A 19,594-nucleotide genomic window follows, 5' to 3' on the forward strand; every position below is an offset into this window, starting at 1 on the left:
ATAGATAGATAGATAGATAGATAGATAGAGATAGATAGATAGATAGATAGATAGATAGATAGATAGATAGATAGATAGATAGATAGATAGATAGATAGAATTCAAAACAAAAACATTTTCCTACAGAAAGGGTTCTTTATCACTTATTGCAAAAAAACTTCTTTCAAATTTATCAGGATCCTTAGTCTGCTTTTTAGCTTTCTAAAATCCAAGTTTTAATCAACTTTTTCCTGTCCATTTGTTTGTTTGGTTGGTTTTTTAAAAAACAAATTCTTAAGCTGATAGTTAATATTTTGTCCCCATTAATGATTGATTGCAGACTCATTCCAATTTTCAGACTTGTTCATCCTAAGGTTTCTAATAACTGAAAAGTAATTAATAAGAAATTTCTTAATGTGGTTAGAAAGGGAAGTATGCCAAATTAATACAGGTAGTCCCTGATTAACAATAGTTCGTTTAATGACCGTTTGAACTTACAATGGCCCTGAAAAAAGTGACTAATGACCATTTTTCAAACTTATGACATCCCTGTGGTCATGTGATCAAAATTCAGACACTCAGTAACTGGTTCATATTTATGGTGATTGCAGTGTCCCAGGCAATCACTTTTTGCGATCTTCGAGCAAGGAAAGTGGAGAAGCCACTTAACAACTCTGTTATCAATTTAACAACTGCAATGATTCACTTAACAAATGTGGCAAGAAGGGTCATAAAATGGGGCAAGGTTCACTTAATAAATTTCTCACTTAGCAACATGAATTTTGAACTCAATTGTGGCTGAGGATTACCTGTATCTTTTTAAAGATGCTGACCATGGTTTGAGCAAGGTGGCTGTTTTTTTAGTTTCCTAGTGCTCAAAACCCATCAGAGATGGCTGCATTGTGGTCTTCCCAGAAGGATCAACTATGCTGCATTGGTAATTGATCTCCATCTTCTCTTTGTCCAAAGAGGTTCTCTTCAAACTCTACTGCGATCGTCAGCTCCTGTTTTCTTCAATATTTTACAATATTTTATGCTTCCTTTCATAAACTGAAACCACATTTGATCTTGTTTTTCCCCCTTTGCTTTAGTCTCCGCCTTCCCTGACTTTTATCTTTTATCTAACTTTTCACAAACTTATTAGTAGCTGTGCCTTGAACAGTAGAGTAAATGTTGATGGACCTTTAATATACCTGTGAATCTATACCTGTGAATCATAATTGTAAACATTATATGCACAGCAAACCATCCAAAGTTGTCAATCATGTGCTAAGCTTGATAAAATTCTTTATTGCTCTCACATCTGGGCTGCATAAATCTGGATAACCACTAGATCTCAGCAAAGACACACAGAGAATGGTAACTCCCCCACCTCATTTCATACAGATTGTGTGAAATAGAAGGAAAACAGGAAATTTGTTTTGCAATACAGCAATTCAGCAAAGTTCATGAGTGATTGGTTCTCCTGTTAATGCAAAATCTCAGTTTACTTCATCCCTAGACTCCTGGGATTTACCAAAGGTGTTATTTTACAGGATGTTTAACAGATCGAATACCTTGGCAGCTCTCTCAACAGTAATTATTGCTTATTTTATTTTATTTATTTATTTTTGTCAATTGCTTACAAGATAATAGGTATAACTAAAACATAGTTATGAATACATGGATACATATAAGAAAAATAAAACAATTAAAAGAAACAATAGGACAGGGACAGTAGGCACATTGGTGCACATATTCACTCCCCCTACAGACCTCTTAGGAAAGGGGTGAGGTCAATAGTAGACAGTCTAAGGTTAAAGTTTTTGGGGTTTGGGGAAGAAACCACAGAGTCAGGGAGAGTATTCCAGACATTGACCACTCTGTTGCTGAAGTTGTATTTCCTGCAATCAAGTTTGGTGCAATTAACCTTGAGTTTGTATCTATTGTTTGCTCTTGTGTCTCATCATCAGCGAAGAGAATGCAGTTGCTCTTGATATGATCACAGAGGTCATTTATGTAGAGTATGAAAAGAGTTGGTCCTAGAACACTGCCTTGGGGGACACCACTGTTGACAGGTACAGAATTTGATAGGACGCTCCCCAATTTTGACCATTTGTTGTCTGTTTGACAGGAATGCTTCTATCCAGTTATGCAGGTGGCCAGAGATAGTGTAAGATTTTAGTTTTAGGAGTAGTTTGTTGTGTACTACTGAATCAAAGACTTTACAGAAGTCTATGTAGATTGCGTCTATTGCTTTGCCCTGATCAAGTTGTGTAGTCCTTATGTTTTTGCAGTGTAAGAGTTGCAGATTACATGATAGTTTTTTCCTGAAACGAAATTGTTTATTAGAGAGTAGGTTGTTTGTTTCTAGGTGGAGGATGATGGATTGGTTAATAATTGATTCCATTACTTTACAGGTGATGCAGCGTAAAGAGATTGGTCTGTAATCTTCAACTAGGCTGGGCTCTCCCTTTTTGAAGATGGGGATGATCTTGGCTTGTGACCATAGTTTTGGCAAGGAGTTGGTCCTGAAAGATTTTTCAAAGATTATGCTTAGATCATGCACTGCTATGGCAGTGGATAGCTTTTTTAAGAAGTAGGCACATATTCCGTCCGGTCCAATTGATAGAGATGGTTTTAGATTGCATAGTGCTTTTTCAACATTGTCTTCTGTAAAATCGATATGTATTAGATCATTGTAGTTGTCTGTGGTTCGACTAGGAAATACTGGGCATGATCCATTGCTGTTTACAAATGCTGAGCCAAAGAATGTTTTAAAGAGGTCGGCTTTAATAATGTCATCGTTACAGTCTTCACCATTAGGTCCTTTCAGGAGTGGGATGGACCTTGAGTCTTTTAGTTTGTTGTTTACAAAATTGTAGAAAGCATGGGTGGAATTGGTGCATAGAAGGTTTTCTTCTTGTTTAATGTGATAATTGGTGCATTCAGTTTTTATATGGTGGCATATATTTTTGTATCGGCTTTTCAAGTTGGCAACATGACCAGATTTGTTTTTCCACCAAAGTGATTTCTTTTTGGATTGAAGCTTCCTTATTGTTATGGGGAATCCGTTTTTTCTAGTTTGGGGAGTTGTTAATGGTACATATAGTTTGATGACTCTTTTAACTTCAAGTAAAAATATGTTGTAATAATCTTCTACAGTATTGCATCCAGAGAATAGAAACTGCCAATCAAGGGATGAGAGATCGTTGTTTATAAGATCATAGTTGCCTTTTTTGAAGTTAGAATTGGGGATTCCATCATTTTGATGATTTTTGTGTGGATGTATGTTGAGACAAAAGTCAATCATGTGGTCACTGTTGGAAAAGGGATCTTTAATTTATATTCCATAAATTGCATTCAAACTATTGCAGAAGATGAGATCGAGGCAGTTAAGTCTAGTATTGTTGGTTACTAGTTACTAGAGTTATACAACTCTACAAAATCTTGGGGCCACAGAGCCATCATTGTATTTGCACCCAGGGCCATCTCTGGTTATTTCAATGATATCTTCAGGAGAGATGTTTGTTGTATTTGAATTGCTTATGATATCACGAAGTTTGGTGATATCGTCTGATTCGTTGGTGTCTTTGGGACCAAATAAATGGCATTTGGACATGTCTGTTCACATTCCATGGTGTCTGTGATGTGTAAGGAGATATTATTTGTGGAATTATTTGAAGGGATAGTAATTGTTTATGGCTGTGGTTTGGTGGTTATTTTTGGTTGTAGTTGTGATTGTAGTTGAGGTAGTGGTTATGGTTGTGGGATTTGATTTTGAGCTGATAGGTACTCACTTATCTGTGCTGTATTTTTTTTTTTCAAGAGAGATTAGGCTTGCTTGTATAGTTGTTTCAAAATGTGTTGCTAAGCATTCTTCTATTGAGTGAATGAGTGATTCTATGCTTTCAAGTCTGTCAGGTAGGGTACTCAGTTTGTTTAGTTCAGTTTGTTTGATTTGTTGATGTATGACAAGACAGTACGATAGAAGGTGCTAGCAATTAATTTTGTTTTTCTTTTGTGTGGAACCAGAAAGAGGGATTTTTTTTCCCCCTTTATACCAAAGTAGCTTGGGATGGAAATCTTATTGAATTAAATTGCTTTGTGCTCTTCATCATGTTTTTAAAGTTAATGGAAATGAATGTGATCATAGGTGGATTTCAGTCTGCTTTTGAGGTGTTAAGACCATAAACAATGGAAAACTGGAAGTGCCCTGAAACAAGTGAATGCAAAAATCCAAACTAGAATTGTAAAAAACAAAACAAAACTTTACATTGCTTTTGGAAATGTGGACTGGTTTAAGAACCCAGAGAAGTCAGTGACAGTACAACAACCATTTGTTATTTAATAGTTGCCTCCATGTGCACTCCAAGTGCTATGTAAATATACTCATAAGAGTAATATTGTTATTTCTAAAGGATAGCAGTTGTTTCTATGTCATATATGTCCGGAATGCAGAAGGCCACCAGTTTGAAGGAAATTGTGTCATATCAGCTGAGATTGCAATAAAGAAGGGTAGCTCAGCTGGAAGTGGGAAAAGTTCAGTGGGACAGGCAAAGAAAATATGAGGATTACCATTTCATTCCAGCGACAAGTAATGTAAGAAACAGACTTGGAAAATCTAAAAAAAAACTACCCAATGCACCATTTTTCGAAAAGCCTCTGGGCTTCTGCACACTCTTTAATAATTGGGTCATTAAATAGCTGCTAACACATAAAGCTGTAGCATTAGCTGAGAATTTGTATTGTGAGCTGTGCATTACAAAATGGTTTAACAAGCACTTATGATATTTGGCTTCTGCTAGCTTAATTTAACTTTTCCAGGTTAATGTCATGCAAAGAGCATTACTTGTCCTTCAGCTACTTTACCTGAACCTGGTTTCAAATTTATCCAAGAGTATAATGAAATAATAAAGGGAGAATGCTAAGAGAGGGTGGGGGGACAGGGAGAGCTGCTTCCCCATTCTCTTCACACACGTGTAAATCCAGGAAGACTTAATTAATTTAAGTCAGTGGAGAGTATAAAAATAGGACATAAATGTGATAATGTTCTTCTGTGTTTATTGAAATGAGGAAAGCAAGCAAGGCTTGTTGACATAGTCTCTGAACTGCATCCTCTTTGGGGGTCTCTTTGCACTTCTGTTTCTGAAAAAGGTATGCAGTTGAAGAAAGTATCCTATGAACTCAGCCAGCATCTGAAATCCTGTTACTGTAGTTATGAGAAAGAAATATACAACAGCTGCGGAGGTTTGGAATTGTTTTTCAAAGCCAAGAAGGAAATAGTGGTGGCAATAAACTTTCAAAACCTCCCACTGCTTTTTTATAAACCATTTTGAGGAGGGTTTGCATAGATATCAGACTTTCGGGGTTTGGAATTCTCTTCTGCAGCTTGATACCCAGGATGTCTTGTTGCCAAAAAAGATGGCTAGCCTTCACCCTTTCCTAATCCATTGCCTTTGTGCTATGGGTGCATATAAATACATATTGTTCTATCTGTGAACAGTCTTCTCTTCTCCAAACAGTCATTACATTTCTAATATAAAAATGAAAGCTACTGAACTCTAAAAGTTTGACTTCTAAATAGACATGAATAAAATTGCACAGGTAGACTGCAGAATACTCAATTCATTATTTAGGTAGTTATTTAAAAGATACTTGGGTTAGTATATATCATTATTGTATTGCTCTTTCCCTTTTCTTCTGGGTTTTCTCTGTGTAAGTTGACACTTATAATGGGAAATCCCAGGAGGTGGCAAATCACTAACAAGTGTGAAGGGGGTTATTAAAAACTAGATGACCCCTGTCCTGTTGGGTCCTCATTTCAGAGATATTTCCCTACTGAAACAGAATCTCCTGAATGGGCAAAAAGCAGCAGGAACAAGAGTGACTTTCGACTTCCTGCTTGCTTCAAAACGTAGTCACCAAACCGGTAATCCCACCACTGTGTTGTAAGGTTGGATAGGGCATGTGGGAATATGAGAAGAGTCAAGAAAGATATATGGGAGGCATGGGGTATGCTAGAAGTGCCACACATGTCAAATATCCTTTAGAAGTAAGAGTAGTACTCTTTATCAGTATATTTACATAGCAATTGGAGTACACATGGATTCAACTATTAAATATCAAATTGTTGTTGTAGTACTGTCACTGGCTTCTCTGGGTTCTTAAACCGGTCCACATTTCCAGAACATGTGGGGGACATGGATCAAGAAGAATGTGTGAGGATCGCATGGGCACTATCCTGTCTCAGTCCAAGCTCACGCTCAAACCCAAGAGGCAGTTGCAAACTTTTACTCATAACAAGTTACAAAAAGCCATGGGCCATTATATGCAAAGTAACCAAGTTTCCAGTAGTCTGGCAACTTGCATAAATAAATAGATTCAAGCCCAGGGAGTCAGGCACTAGAATGGTGAAATAGCTTTGGAGTCCAATGCATAGAAGAGATTGTTGACTAGTTGAGTTCCAAAATAATGTCAAAGAGGCAAGGTACAGAGAATCAGAGAAACAGATGATTGTTTCTGACATCATTCCTAACTCAAAGTTCATCTGAAGTAAGAAAAGCCTGGTGTCAAGGCTTCGACTGATGAACCTAAGCAAATCAGAACTCTGAGACTTGGCTTCTTCTCAAAGTTCTTCTTTAATGAGTACATCATATCAGCACCGCTTCAGTGGAAAATCAATTCTAAATCTTTAATTAAACTAGGAAATGACCCCATCCCCAAGTGTCACAGGTCGTATTGGCCAATTGGGTTAATTGGAAGGCTCTTCAGGCAGACCTTCCCTAACCTTATCTGTTGCCAGTAGAGATGACCTTGGTTCTCATGAGAAAGCTCTTTGTTGTGTCTAGTGATGCATTCCAATCCCCTTTCCCCCTTCCTCCTCTGTGTGGCAATTGAGGATCAGAAAGATGGCTGTGGCCAGGTTCAGTTTGAAGTTGACACCTGGTGTGTCTCATTTAGAAACAGAGGGCTGTTCTCTCACAGGTAGACATCCTCCAAGGACCCTTCGAGCCCTATGATTTTATAATTTCTGCATACTTCTAGCTTTTTTCTGGCACTCCCCACTTTCATCTCTTCTATGGCTGGTGAATATGGTAAAATTGGGGAATAGAGTAGGGAGATGGAGAGCATAGGTTCTTAAACCATTTTACAGTTCTTGAAATTGTTGTTACCCTCTTTCTTTATCAGTTCATAAATTCATATTTCTTTCTCCCAAGAGATAGTGTTTTAACAAGTACATATTTTAAAAATCAAATTTCTTAAACATAATATATTTTTGAATGTTATTTGCACCAACATATAAATATGTATGTACATTTCTCCTTAATATATGTATTTCTTGATCAGAGAATTTACATTACAGTCTGTTGAAAGGTATAAACACTGAAAGATAGCTTTATATTCATCTGCATGTTGATTAGAAAAGTGTTCACATTAAAATATAAATCAAACAAACTTACCTCTATTTCTGTTTGAGATATTTGAGAGTTATTCCAGCAGTAGATATGTAAAGGAAACATGTAATGGATTTTTTTTTTAACTCAAATGATTTCATCTACCAAATGAAATGCCACAAGGTCATGGATGACAATGGTAAACGCAGTAAATTATTATCATGACTGCTAGAATACACACACACACACACACACACATACATATACACATACGTGTGCGTGAGTGCGCGCACGCACACACACACACACAGAGAGATACACTGTATATTTAGAAAAATTACATAAAATATCTTATAATTGAGGAAATTGATCGAAAACCAAGTGGAATAGAGAAAAGAACATTAAAAAAGATAATTGTTAAGGTAAATGTAAAGAGAAGTAGTGCCTTTATTTTAGTTCCATGCAAAAAAAAATGTAACTAAAAGAATAGGAAAGTCAAATACACCATAACAGCTGCAGATTTCAGATTAGATTCTGAAAATCTAGTAACCTAACTCATGGTCCTTGTCCCCAAATCATTGCAAAGGTTTATGAAATGATATTGGGCTTTTTCATTTATTTTCTTAATTTATTAGTCAACTTAGCAAGGCAGTGTATATTACTATTATTACGGTTGGTCGTGCAGATAGCCAGACATTTAAATTGTATGTGGCATTTTGATCCATTTATCAAGTCCTTCCCAAGGACCTGGGATAGACAGGGGTTGTTATTTAATAGCATTAAAAGTATTGTTGCAGGATGTAGGTTGTTCTAAATAGAGCTATGATGGTTTTGTCCTTGCTGATGTTATTTAAGAGGTGTTATTATTATTTCAAGTCAGAAGAGGATAAAAATCTTAATCAAACAAATAACAAATAGCAATTATTTCTATGGAAATACCATAGTAATTATGTATTATACAAAACATAAAATCAAATGCAGCATTGCACATCACTCTGCCCTAGGGTCTGCTGAAAAAAAAACCTAGAACTTTCCTAAATGACTATCAGGTTGGAGACATATGTACTTATGACAGAGGGCAGGGATGATTACAGAGAATACTAGTCCCCAAAGTCCCATAAGACAATGCTATCTGGAGCATGTTGACCTACAAGCCTTTCTCAGAGGGACAGAAACAATCAAAGAAAAGCAATCCTGCAGGCATTTAGACCCTAAGTTATGAAGAGCTTTATAGGAGACAACTATCTTCTTAATTTGCACCTATAAGTAAAGATGTTACAGGGACTAAACAAGGAGTATCACGTAAATTTGATATCAGATGTAGGTCTGGATGGTCTTCAAGGATATCCCCTCACAGTATGTCCCTGTGCATCACAGTAGTCCAAACAATAGGTGATCTAAAAATGCATGATCATTTGGGATGCCTCCTAATTCAGCTATGATAGGCATGCAAGATGAACCTTTGTTAAGGTCATGTTATATTTTAAAAATTGCAGCTTGGCATTGTGTGGATGTGATATCAGCAGAAAAAGAAGTCAATCTTATCACTAAATTTAAGCCTTAATATGGGATTGTGCATATTTTCAGTGGAACTCTATCTTAGCTTAGCTGCCCCCACTGGAATCTTCTCACCTGCCCTCCAATTTCCAAAAATCTAATATCTCCCAATCTCCAACCAGTTACATTAGGCTCTGAGAACCACTTGTCATCCAATTCACATCACCCAGCATACATCCCAGAGAACTGCATTTGATTAACACGCAGCTTCTTAGGTCCAAAACATTGGTATTTGTACCAATTATCTAATCATTGGTACTCAGATTTCCCCTGCCACCACTGCTCATGATTCTCCAAACCGACAAACTACAATTGTGTTTCACAGCATTCCCAACCTGCCAGCCTCACCATAACTGTTCTCTAGTAAGTGAATAAGATCCTCACCAGTTTTGGCCATCATATCCATCACATCTACCAGGATCCCAGCCTGCCATTATCTGAGTACCCAGGTCTCATTGGTCATTTTAAATTCCTGCTGTGTCTGGTCACAAGCTTCCAGCTCCAATTCAGTGGTTTTTCACCAGCCTGTTTCTTCAATCCCAGCACTACCACCACTATTACTTAGAACTTCATTAAAAAAAATCATGTTTCTAACCATATCCCTTATGCTGATCATAACCAATGGAACTTATAAAAAGCTATTTTTCTTTGTACCCAAGTTGAGGTTTGTTTATTTGTTTGCTTTGTATTGATGCAACATGTGGTGAGGACTTTAAGAAGACTTTGGGGGAGTTGAGAGAGGATGGGAAAGATTTTATCCAGGGAATTTTCATCCTTATTTTTCTCTTTCCTTGGCTTACATCTGCATACCAATATTGGAAATAATGCAACTAACCAATAATTGAAACACATTTCAGCAAACCAAAGGTACTGATAAATACAAAACCCAACAACATTCAAATAGCAATATTTCAAAGTTGTTTTGGGAATTTGAAGTTCCCAAATTACTTTGGAGTCCCAGGAAGAACACATTGTAATAGTCCACTTGAGATATCAGATATGCATATATGAGTGAGCTAAGCCTGACCATATAAAGAAGTTATGGATCTCATTTGTTATGAGTGAGCTGCCTGAAAGCCCAGAAAGGTTTTGAATAATGGTTACTTGGGAACAATCAAGGGAAAGGAATTTTTGGGTTGGGAAATGGTAAATTATTGCCAATTTTAAAATCCTGTGTGAAAATGAACACTACTTTATTTCATTTTTGCTATATTCCTTCTTTTCTTCCCTCTTTCCCTCCCTCCCTACTTCCTTTTTATTATGGTAAATAATCCAATAATAGAGAGGGAAAATCAATTCTATTTTACTCCTAAAATGAAAGGACAGAATATATTTTCCACTACACTAAAACTCAAGTGCAGTGTTGTCTTGCCATCAGCCAAGGGTCGTTGAGGTCACCACTTAATAGCATAGGTTGGCAAAGCTTTCTGCTTCCATCTAAAAGTCAGCCAGAACAATGGTCTGATCCAGAGATCTCACTTACCTCACTGTACAATCTCCTTGTGTGGAGTGTGACACAATAAAATTATATCTGTCTGTCTGCTTGCTCTCTGTCTGTCTGTGTCTACCTACCTACCTACCTAACTACCTACTGTACCTACCTATCATAATAGCTACCTAGCTAGCTATTGTTATTTTTCACCACATCTTTGTTGTACATGGTTTTTGAACACCGATGGCTTTGTTTTTTGTTTTTGTTGCCAAAAATAATCAGGCAAATCCTATTAATGTTTCTGGTATAGCAGCATCTCTCTTTAAAATTCGCTTCTATAGAAATCCATGGATTTTTTCTTCCCTTTCTTTTATATACTGTGTTGATCCATACTAACCCAGAAAATAGAACAAAAATGCAATATAAGCTGTAAAATCATAAGGTGATGGACTCTTAAAATTACTCGTAAGACTCCAAGTTTACATATTTATAAAATTTTGTTTTTCAGCTGAGCAGAACAATTGGGGGTTACTTGTAAATCTCTTTGGACTGCAATGTGTTCCAATTCGTTGGATATCTTGGTTTAAAAATGGAAACATTAAATTATTCCTTTTTTTGAATTAACACTTTATCAAAGATACCTATTTTATATTCTATGCCCCAATGTATGTGACAGAAATATCAAGCAAACAAAATGATGAAACAAGAAAAAAAAAGGCCACTTTCTTATCTCTTTTCCTTTTCATTTCACCACAGAAGACAAGATCTGGACAGTGGTACAGCACAATAACACAGAATTGACTCATGTCCATGGATCTGATGCTAGGAAGCCATATACCATGAACTTCAGCTACAATAGCAGTGCAGATCAGCTGGAAGCAATAACAAATAATGCAGAATATTGTGACCAGGAGACAATTTACCACTGCAAAAAGTCACGTCTGCTGAATTCCCCAAGTAAGTGCCATCACTTTAAATCTTTCTAGGTTTGTTGTTTGTTTTTTATTGTTTTAATGTCTGTAATATAGCAATAAGCATATTCTCGGATAAGATCAAATAATTGATAATTTATTTATTTATTTATATGGCTTCATTATTTTTTATAAATAATTCAAAACGGCAAACATACCTAATATTCTTTCCTCCTCTTATTTTCTCCACCACAAATAACCCTGTGATGGGTGTTGGAATGAATATCAAACTCACGATCCGTAGGGCAGATCTGTCATGAGCTGGCCCTACCTGATTTAGTGAAGGGGAAAAAAAGTCCTGAGATGTCAGGTGACAATGCCGTGACAACATGAGTTTGATACCCCTGAAATCCAGTGACTGGACCAAAGTCAATAATACAAAATGATATGAAGTATAAATTTGTATAAAACATTTTTAAAAGCAACATATTAATAGCAAATACTGTCTTATGTCAGTGACACATAATAGCATGATCTTTTAAAGCAACTTCTGTATGGTCAGCTTGCTCCATTTACTTAAGACAAACTAAGACAAAGTGAAGAAGAAAACTCAAAATCTTATAATTATAAATAAAAACATTTTTTTTAATAAAGTTTTATTTGGGTTTTCACACATACAAAATACAAGTAAAACATCTTTTTTGAAAATAGCATGGTCCCGGGTTGAACTTCTTTATACAGACACAAAACTCAATTTCATGCTCCTTTTTGTGTTCTATTCCATATCTTATACTATTCTACATTTTCTGTATAGTTTTTCCCCTCTTTTAATTTTCTCAATTTTATTTTGATTATCTCATCTCAATTCAAATCATTATATTTATACTTTTGTCTGTTCTTTTCAATTTCATATTATCTTTTCTCATTAAACAAATTTCTCCTGTAGTTACTAATTGGAGTATGACACCTTTATATCTTTAATTACATCCATTCAACTCTTATTTAAACTTCAATATGTACCTTAAGGTTATTAGCTTCAATATAATACATAATACATAACTTCCAATTGAATTCTGCTTGGTACATTCTTACAATACACACTATATTCTTTTTTTAAAAAGATTATAAATATATGTAATTATAAACCCTCATTCTATTCCAATTCAGTTCTATCATTAAAATCTTAACATCTTTAACACTTCTTTTCAATTAAAGACACATATAATCTCAATAATTAATTTTTCCCTTATTCCTCTTCACATATGTTTTGTAAATCATTAAATATTCATTTTGTTACATTTGTTTATTGACAAACATTCCACTGGATTATGATAGCTATTTTATCAAACATTTTAATCATACATTGTTTCATATTTTCTAAAATTATTTCTATTTCTAATATAACCATACTATCTTATGTACCTTTTCAGAATCCCCTTTTCCATTAAATTTTCACCCATTATCTCTAAATAGGCCCTGTTTCTCTATATTTTGTTTCTGTCTTTTATAACTTCTTTTCCTTTTTTTCTTCCCTCTCATCTTCTCCCTCCCCTTTTTACCCCCTTGTCTCTCTACTTCTAATTCTCACTTCTGCATTTCCCTCTTCTGCTGCTTTCTGATTTTATACTTATTTTATACTTTTATACTTATTTTTCACTCATTTTTGGGGGGTTGTTTTTCCCATTTCCTAAAGTTTCCATTCTCTTTCGCCTTTTTCCTTTTTTCCCCCACCTAAGATTACTTGTTCATTAAAGATGGCTTCTTCTTTGTCGCAATCTTCTTGTTCTGCAGGCATTTCTTGTTGTTTCTCATAGTTCCAAATCTCCATTTCTAAGAACTGAAATACGAAGCCAAAAGAACCTCTCCCTTCTTGTGCATCTTCTTTGTACTTTTTAAGTTCCATTTTCAGTTCTTCTAAAAGTGGAGCCATTTTAAACAGTTTTAAACAACCACCCGATTGATTTTAGTCATTCAAATACAATAACCAAAAATCCAGAAATCATCAAGTAATCCAAATAGTCCAAATTTATTTCTTCCTATTTCTTTTTCCACTTTCTCTTCCTGGGGTTTTTGTTGCGATATTTCAGTTAAAATGTGTCTTTTGGAAGTCTTCTTGAGATTTTGCTGTAAGTTCTTTTTAATTCCAGGCAGTCTCCTCCCTTCCAGATCCTACCCTTTTATTCTTTTCCTCTCCTTTCCTGTTTTCAAAAGCTTTTGATTATCCAAAAATCTTTATTATTCCTTTGACTTTTTATTTTCAGCATTAAATGCCTATTAATGTCAAAGTGGATTTTTTTCCAATTTCTTTCTTAAGTCTCTTAGCTGTCAGTATAGGAAAGGGAGAGAAAAAAACCCAAATCTTTTCCCTTTTCTCTCTCATTCTCAGCTTAAAAATCTTCTTAGGGAACAATGTCATTTTTTTAAATAGTTTCAGTTCCAGGGTACCTTATTTGTTGCTTTTGCTGTTTGACCCAGTCAACCAAAACTATCTCTTATTTTCCTCCTGCACATTCTTTTCCGGTCGAGTTCTTCTTTGTGGTGCCCATTTCTGACCACCGCTACAACCGCCTTCAGGAAAGAGAGTAATGGCCAGCTGGGGAGGAGAGATGCGGCTCTCCTCAACCCAACAGGCAGTCTCCCCTTCTTCACAACCTCTATGGGGTGGCTTAGCCCTGAAACCAGTTGGCTTGGGGCGCTCCAGCGGTGAGCAGGGATTGAAGCCTCACAGAGACGAGGTTTCGGTCTGTCACCGAAGAAGCTCAAACCGGAAGTCTCCATTATAAATAAAAACTATTGATGTTACCACACATAAATGAAAACACAGGGCTAACATATCATATTGAAAAATCCAGGTGACCCACGTAAAGGCAGCAAAGAGATACAGAAACACTAGTTCTTTTATGACTACTCATGTTCTTTATTTAAGTAAATACAGTCTTTTCAATATTTGTAGTAGATAGAATTAAAGCTCTTTCTAAGTAATCAATAGGGCAAAATAGCTAATAATTATGGGGAGTAACAGAACTTCAATCATTAATGGAGAACTACTCTAGTTATAAGCGCTCTTCGCACTTACAACTAATTAGCATGTAATTACCATTTGGGAGAGCTCTTAAAGAGATAAAGATGATTTTTCCCCAAAATGAAGAGGGACATGTTTATGAAAAATGCTTTATTATACATTTGCAATTTAATACTTGGCAGCTGAAATCAGGTACTCTTGAGATTGTTTTGCCTGAAATATTAAGGATATCTCACAAAGGGATTGATATTCGTATAACAAAACCGTTCTTTTGTTCTTTATTTGTTTTTATCTCATTATTTGTATAAGTAACTCAAGGCAGAAACCATACCTAATACTTCTTCTCCCTCCTATTTTCTCCACAACAACTCTGAGAAATGAGTTGGGGCTGAGAGAGAGAGAGTGTATGAGTGGCCCAAGGTTACACAACCTGCTTTCATGCCTAAGGTGGGACTAGAACTCACAGTCTTCTGGTTTTTAGCCTGGTGCCTTTACTTCTAGACCAAATTGGCTGAACTTTTCTTAGATCAAACAGGGCTCTTCTTCCTTAACTGGGTCATTAATTTAGCTCTATATCTTAAAGAAGAAAGTGAAATCAGATCTAAGCTCTTCAGCTTAATCACAAAACCAAGCTAAAGTGATTAAAAACAAATAATGATGTGTCAAAAGTGTTTTTATATGTACGTCAAATGATAATTCTCATGCTATCATCCCAAATAGTATTTGACAGTTGTCTGTATCAGGTGTTGTTATATGAAACAATAGGGAACATGGTCTCCTGTCTTCTGAAAATATTTCATGGTTGTCAGTGTAATTATCACTTGACTAATTAAAATTTTCATTTTGAGAATGATTGCCTACAACCTTATTCATGATGCTGCCTTGTTTCTTCCAAGCAAAGCTGACACTTATGTGTGTGTGTGTGTGTGTGTGTGTGTGTGTGTGTATATATATATATATATATATATATATATATATATATATATATATATATATATATATATATATATATATATATATTTATATACACATGGAAGGAATCAAGAAATATGTAATGCAAATATATAATTGTCATCAAAGAAGAAATGTTAAATGGCTTGCAACATGTTATTATCAGAAAATGCTCGAACTGATATAGATAAGTGGTTCTTCAGAAAATGGGACAGATATTTTCAAAGTTCAAAGGGGTGGATTAATAGCCACCTTTCCAGCCTTTATTTATGTAATCAAAGCTCTGTGTGTCTTACACTGCAGCAAGATGCTCAGATTGTTTAGGTTGAGGTATCCATAAATAAACTGTCTTGAAACTCAAACAAATGTGATCATTGAAAGTATGCTATTTACAAGTAGTCCTTGAGTTGCCACCACAATTGAGCCCAGAATTTCTGCTGTTCAGCCATAGAGTTCTCAAGTGAATTGTGCCTCTTTTTATGATCTCTATTGCCATGGTTATTAAGTGAATCACTGCAGTTGTTAAGTTAGTAACAGAGTTGTTCAGTGAATCTGGATTCCTCATTGATTTTGCTTATCAGAAGGTTGCAAAAAGTGATCACATGACCCTGGGAGATTGCCATAAATACATTACAGTTGCCAAGTGTCCGAATTTTGATCACATGACCTAGGTTGCTGTAGTGATCATTACTTTGAAAAATGCTCACAAATCACTGCTAAAAACAGTTAAATTAATAAGTAGTAAAATATTATTATGATAGTAAAAAATTCAAAAACCTACAAAAGTGAAGCTAAACAAGAAGAAATATTAGGTGAGAAGATGTTAATAATGCAGAAGTCATCTCACTTCTTCCCTGGTCCACTAGAATATGAATGTCTGATAGATTTTGAAGACCTTCCAAAGGTCAAAAGTGAAGAGCCAATCTTATTCTGGGGGAAAGGTATTTCACAAAGATGACACCACAGCAGAAAAGCCCCACTGCTTAGGACTTGGCAAATTTAGATCTCTAGCTGACAGGACCCATAACATGCCTACACTCCTGGATCTGATGGGATGAGCAGATAACCCTCAGATAACCAATTCTCATGGCTTTAATGATTAAAAGTAGCACTTTGGATTAGACCTGGAAATAAATTGGTAACCAATGCAGTTAGTAGCGCAGAGAAAATGTAACATGTGTTCTGCTAAAAACAGCTGGCCAATGCCATCAAAAGCTGCTAAGAGGTTAAGAAAAGCAAAGATGGTTATATCATCCCTGTCCTATGCATGCCAGAGACCATCAAATTTAAAAGGATCCAGATAATATCCTTAAGTCCTGTGCTTATGAATCACTTTCCCCACAAAGAGTAGATTAAAATTGAACAACATTATCTAGTATAGTAGGGTCCAGCAATGGCTTCTTGAAGAAAGAGAAAACCAAGTCCTCCTTAAGAGCTGAAGGAACAAGAGCCTCACTCAAGGAAGAATTCACTACCACTAGAACCCAACAATGGGGTGGGGGGGCATGGATCTAAAGAGCAGGTGGCTTAGCTCACAGTCTGGGACCAACAGCCCACTGGTGGGCCGCAGAGAAAATTTTGGTGGGCTGCAGAGAAATGTCACCCCCAGAGCCCCCCCCCAAAGCAATTAATCCAGATTGCGCAGTAACACAAAACTGCACTGCCCACATGGCCCGTGGGAACCCTCCCTGCCCACTCACTCCTTACCCGGTAAACTTGCCTGCTAAATTGCTGTTTTTCCGACCATCAGTTGTTCTGCTGTGCCCAGAGATTTAGATTAGCTAGGAAGCAGTAAATGGTTGGATTTCTTGCTTTCTAGCTAGTCTTTAGATCTTCGGCTCTGCTTTTAAGCACAGCCGAACCTCCCTTAGGACTGAAGGTTCTATTATTCAGTGCAGACTCACAGCAAGCAATTTTTTGGTGACAGACTCGGGCAGTCGATGGCAGATAGATAGATCAATGAATGATTCTGTGAACAACTCAATCTGCCTGCCTGCTTTGCCTGATTTTGGGTAAAAGTTGCTCTTTTTTAAATAAAAAATTCAATATTTACATACATGGTATGTTGTGAGTTAATTTTGTGAGTTTGCTTGTAAGCAAATTTTATGTGGCAGACTGACCTAGCCGATGGCAGATAGATAGACCTCTGAATGAATCTGTGATTCTGTGAGAAACTCAATCTGCTTGCCTGATTTTGGGTAAAAGTTGCCCTTTTTTATAAAAAAAAATATCAATATTTATATAAATATTTATAATATTTACATACAAGCCATGCCCAGCCAGTCACATGACCACCAAGCCACATCCACAAATTAGGCCATGCCCACAGAACTGGTTAGTGGTCCCTGAGATTTAAAATTATGAGTTCAGTGGTCCCTGAGGTCCAAAAGGTTGGCGACCCCTGGTCTGGAAGATCCTGTCTAGTTCCTTAGTACAGAAGCTTTCTGTAGTGAATAAATGTCTACAGGAATTATTAGTATGTTGTTAACACTAAAAAGCACTTATAGCAATGTTTCTCAACCTTGGGAACCTTTAAGATAAATGGACCGCTGCTTGGGGAATTCTGGAAGTTGAAATCCACATAGTTTAAAGTTCCCAAGGTTTAGAAACATTGCTATAAAGTAATGGATCCTGTGATACCAATACTCTACTGATTATGTTCCTTGATGCAAATGCTGCCTGCATATATGCCCATCCATCCATTTTTTAATCACTATATTGATTAAAATGGTAATCAAGAGCTATTCTGTCTTTTTGAAATATTTTAGGCTTGATTGCCAAAAGCTCACATGACTTGGTTTAAATCATCTAATTTTGTTTTAAAATATAAATATTTTTTAACCCATTGTAGATTTACAGGCATGTTTTGAAGGAACCATGCAACTTATGGTGCCTGCAAGGCATGCATTATAAGATGTTGGATGATGCAATGGTCTCCATAAAATAAAAGGAAAAGTGTCACTGAATGTGAACAATCCAAAAGAGAAGATATCTCCATATTTTAGAGTACTTAAGATGCTAATGAAGAAGCTACTTTTATATTGTACTAGAACAGCTTTCCCCAGCTTTGTGCTTTCCAATATTCTAAGAATTTTAATGGTAACATATATTGTACGGAGAAATTTAGGTTGACCAAGCAGATGGAAGGAGATAGATTTACAAATAGAATAAGCTGGAAAGCAGACATACATAATTGGATCTGGCTGTTGTCCAAACAGAGACAATCTTTTACAGGTTGTCCGAGTAAAACATTACAATTAAAGTGCTTGCATAGACAGTCAGTTTGTACCTTGAAAGGACATCATAAACCAAGGAACCTTGCAACCTGTAGTTCCCAGCTGGTTTCTCAGATGACACAGAAGAGCACAGATTTAAAATTAACGGATTCTAGCACCAGTGGCTATTGGTCCATAACTTTTGCTGAAAAAGGAGATAGGTTTGTGCAGAAGTAAGTTCTTGCATGGTGATTCTAAAAATTGAAGAAAAGGAAAGTTTATTGCTGCTTTCTCAGATTTCTTTACATATGGAATATATAGTAAGAAAATTTACTATATATAGGGGTGTGCTGAAGTCAGTTTGTATGTCTCATAAAAGCCAATGGTTTTGAATTTTTTGGGAGTTTTGTGAACTAGCTGAGTAGAGCTGAGTGCTTGACCACATTGAAGCCAGCAGAAGCAGCTGTTACACATTTATTTAGCACACATTTACGCACATTTTTTTAAATACAGTGATTTGTAATTTTTGAGTTTGAAACCAAACAGGAGGAAAGGTTAAGCTGGAGACTATATATAGACTATATTAGCCATTTAACTATACTGTTTGTTCACTTTTTGTATAACCAAAATAACACTGATGGTTGAATATCTGTTTTAGCTCATTCTGAAAAAAACTTGATATTTAGGGATTCTAAACTTTAAATGCCAATTCTTAAATATATTTAGAAGCATTAACAGAAGGAGAGTCTGTTTAAGAATTAAGAACTGTCACATTTCTGCATATTATCGTAACCATTTTAATAAGCACTTCAAAAAATACATTTCAGACATGAAAAACATTTCATCCCTACAGTGTCACAGATACAAGATTCACAGGGTGTCATGTGTAACACCAAAGTATACTGTTATAAAATATTCAATAGAGCCTGATAGGTAATTTATACTTGAAATTTAAAGAAGGTAAATATTCTTGGTTCTAGAATTAAAAGATTGACCCTGAACTGCAGAATTCAGGCCTACTTTTTGACAAATTGCTCATGAAACTTCTGTGGACTTAAAGTGGTCCAATCTGTTTATAACAGCTGTGTCAAAATATTGTTTTCTTTCAAAGCTGAAATAATGGCTGGTTAAATGCTCATACTTATCGGTTT

The 19,594-nt window shown here is 35.9% G+C and overlaps 1 protein-coding gene across 2 annotated transcripts in view; it reads left to right on the forward strand.

Annotated features, from left to right (window-relative positions):
- CNTNAP5 (contactin associated protein family member 5) overlaps positions 1–19,594 on the forward strand; it is a 402,137-nt gene that overhangs the window by 281,885 nt on the left and 100,658 nt on the right. The window contains exon 13 of one of the 2 annotated variants that reach the window (XM_087920476.1): positions 11,104–11,301. In XM_087920476.1, coding sequence (XP_087776602.1) covers positions 11,104–11,301 — 198 coding nt within the window. Of the gene's footprint in view, positions 1–11,100; positions 11,302–19,594 lie in introns of both variants that reach the window. The other variant, XM_087920475.1, reaches the window with a different exon arrangement.

This window comes from Pseudonaja textilis, chromosome 1 (genome assembly GCF_049901715.1).
Source record: "Pseudonaja textilis isolate UNSWEBS1 chromosome 1, rPseTex1.2, whole genome shotgun sequence".
Classification (NCBI taxonomy): domain Eukaryota; kingdom Metazoa; phylum Chordata; class Lepidosauria; order Squamata; family Elapidae; genus Pseudonaja; species Pseudonaja textilis.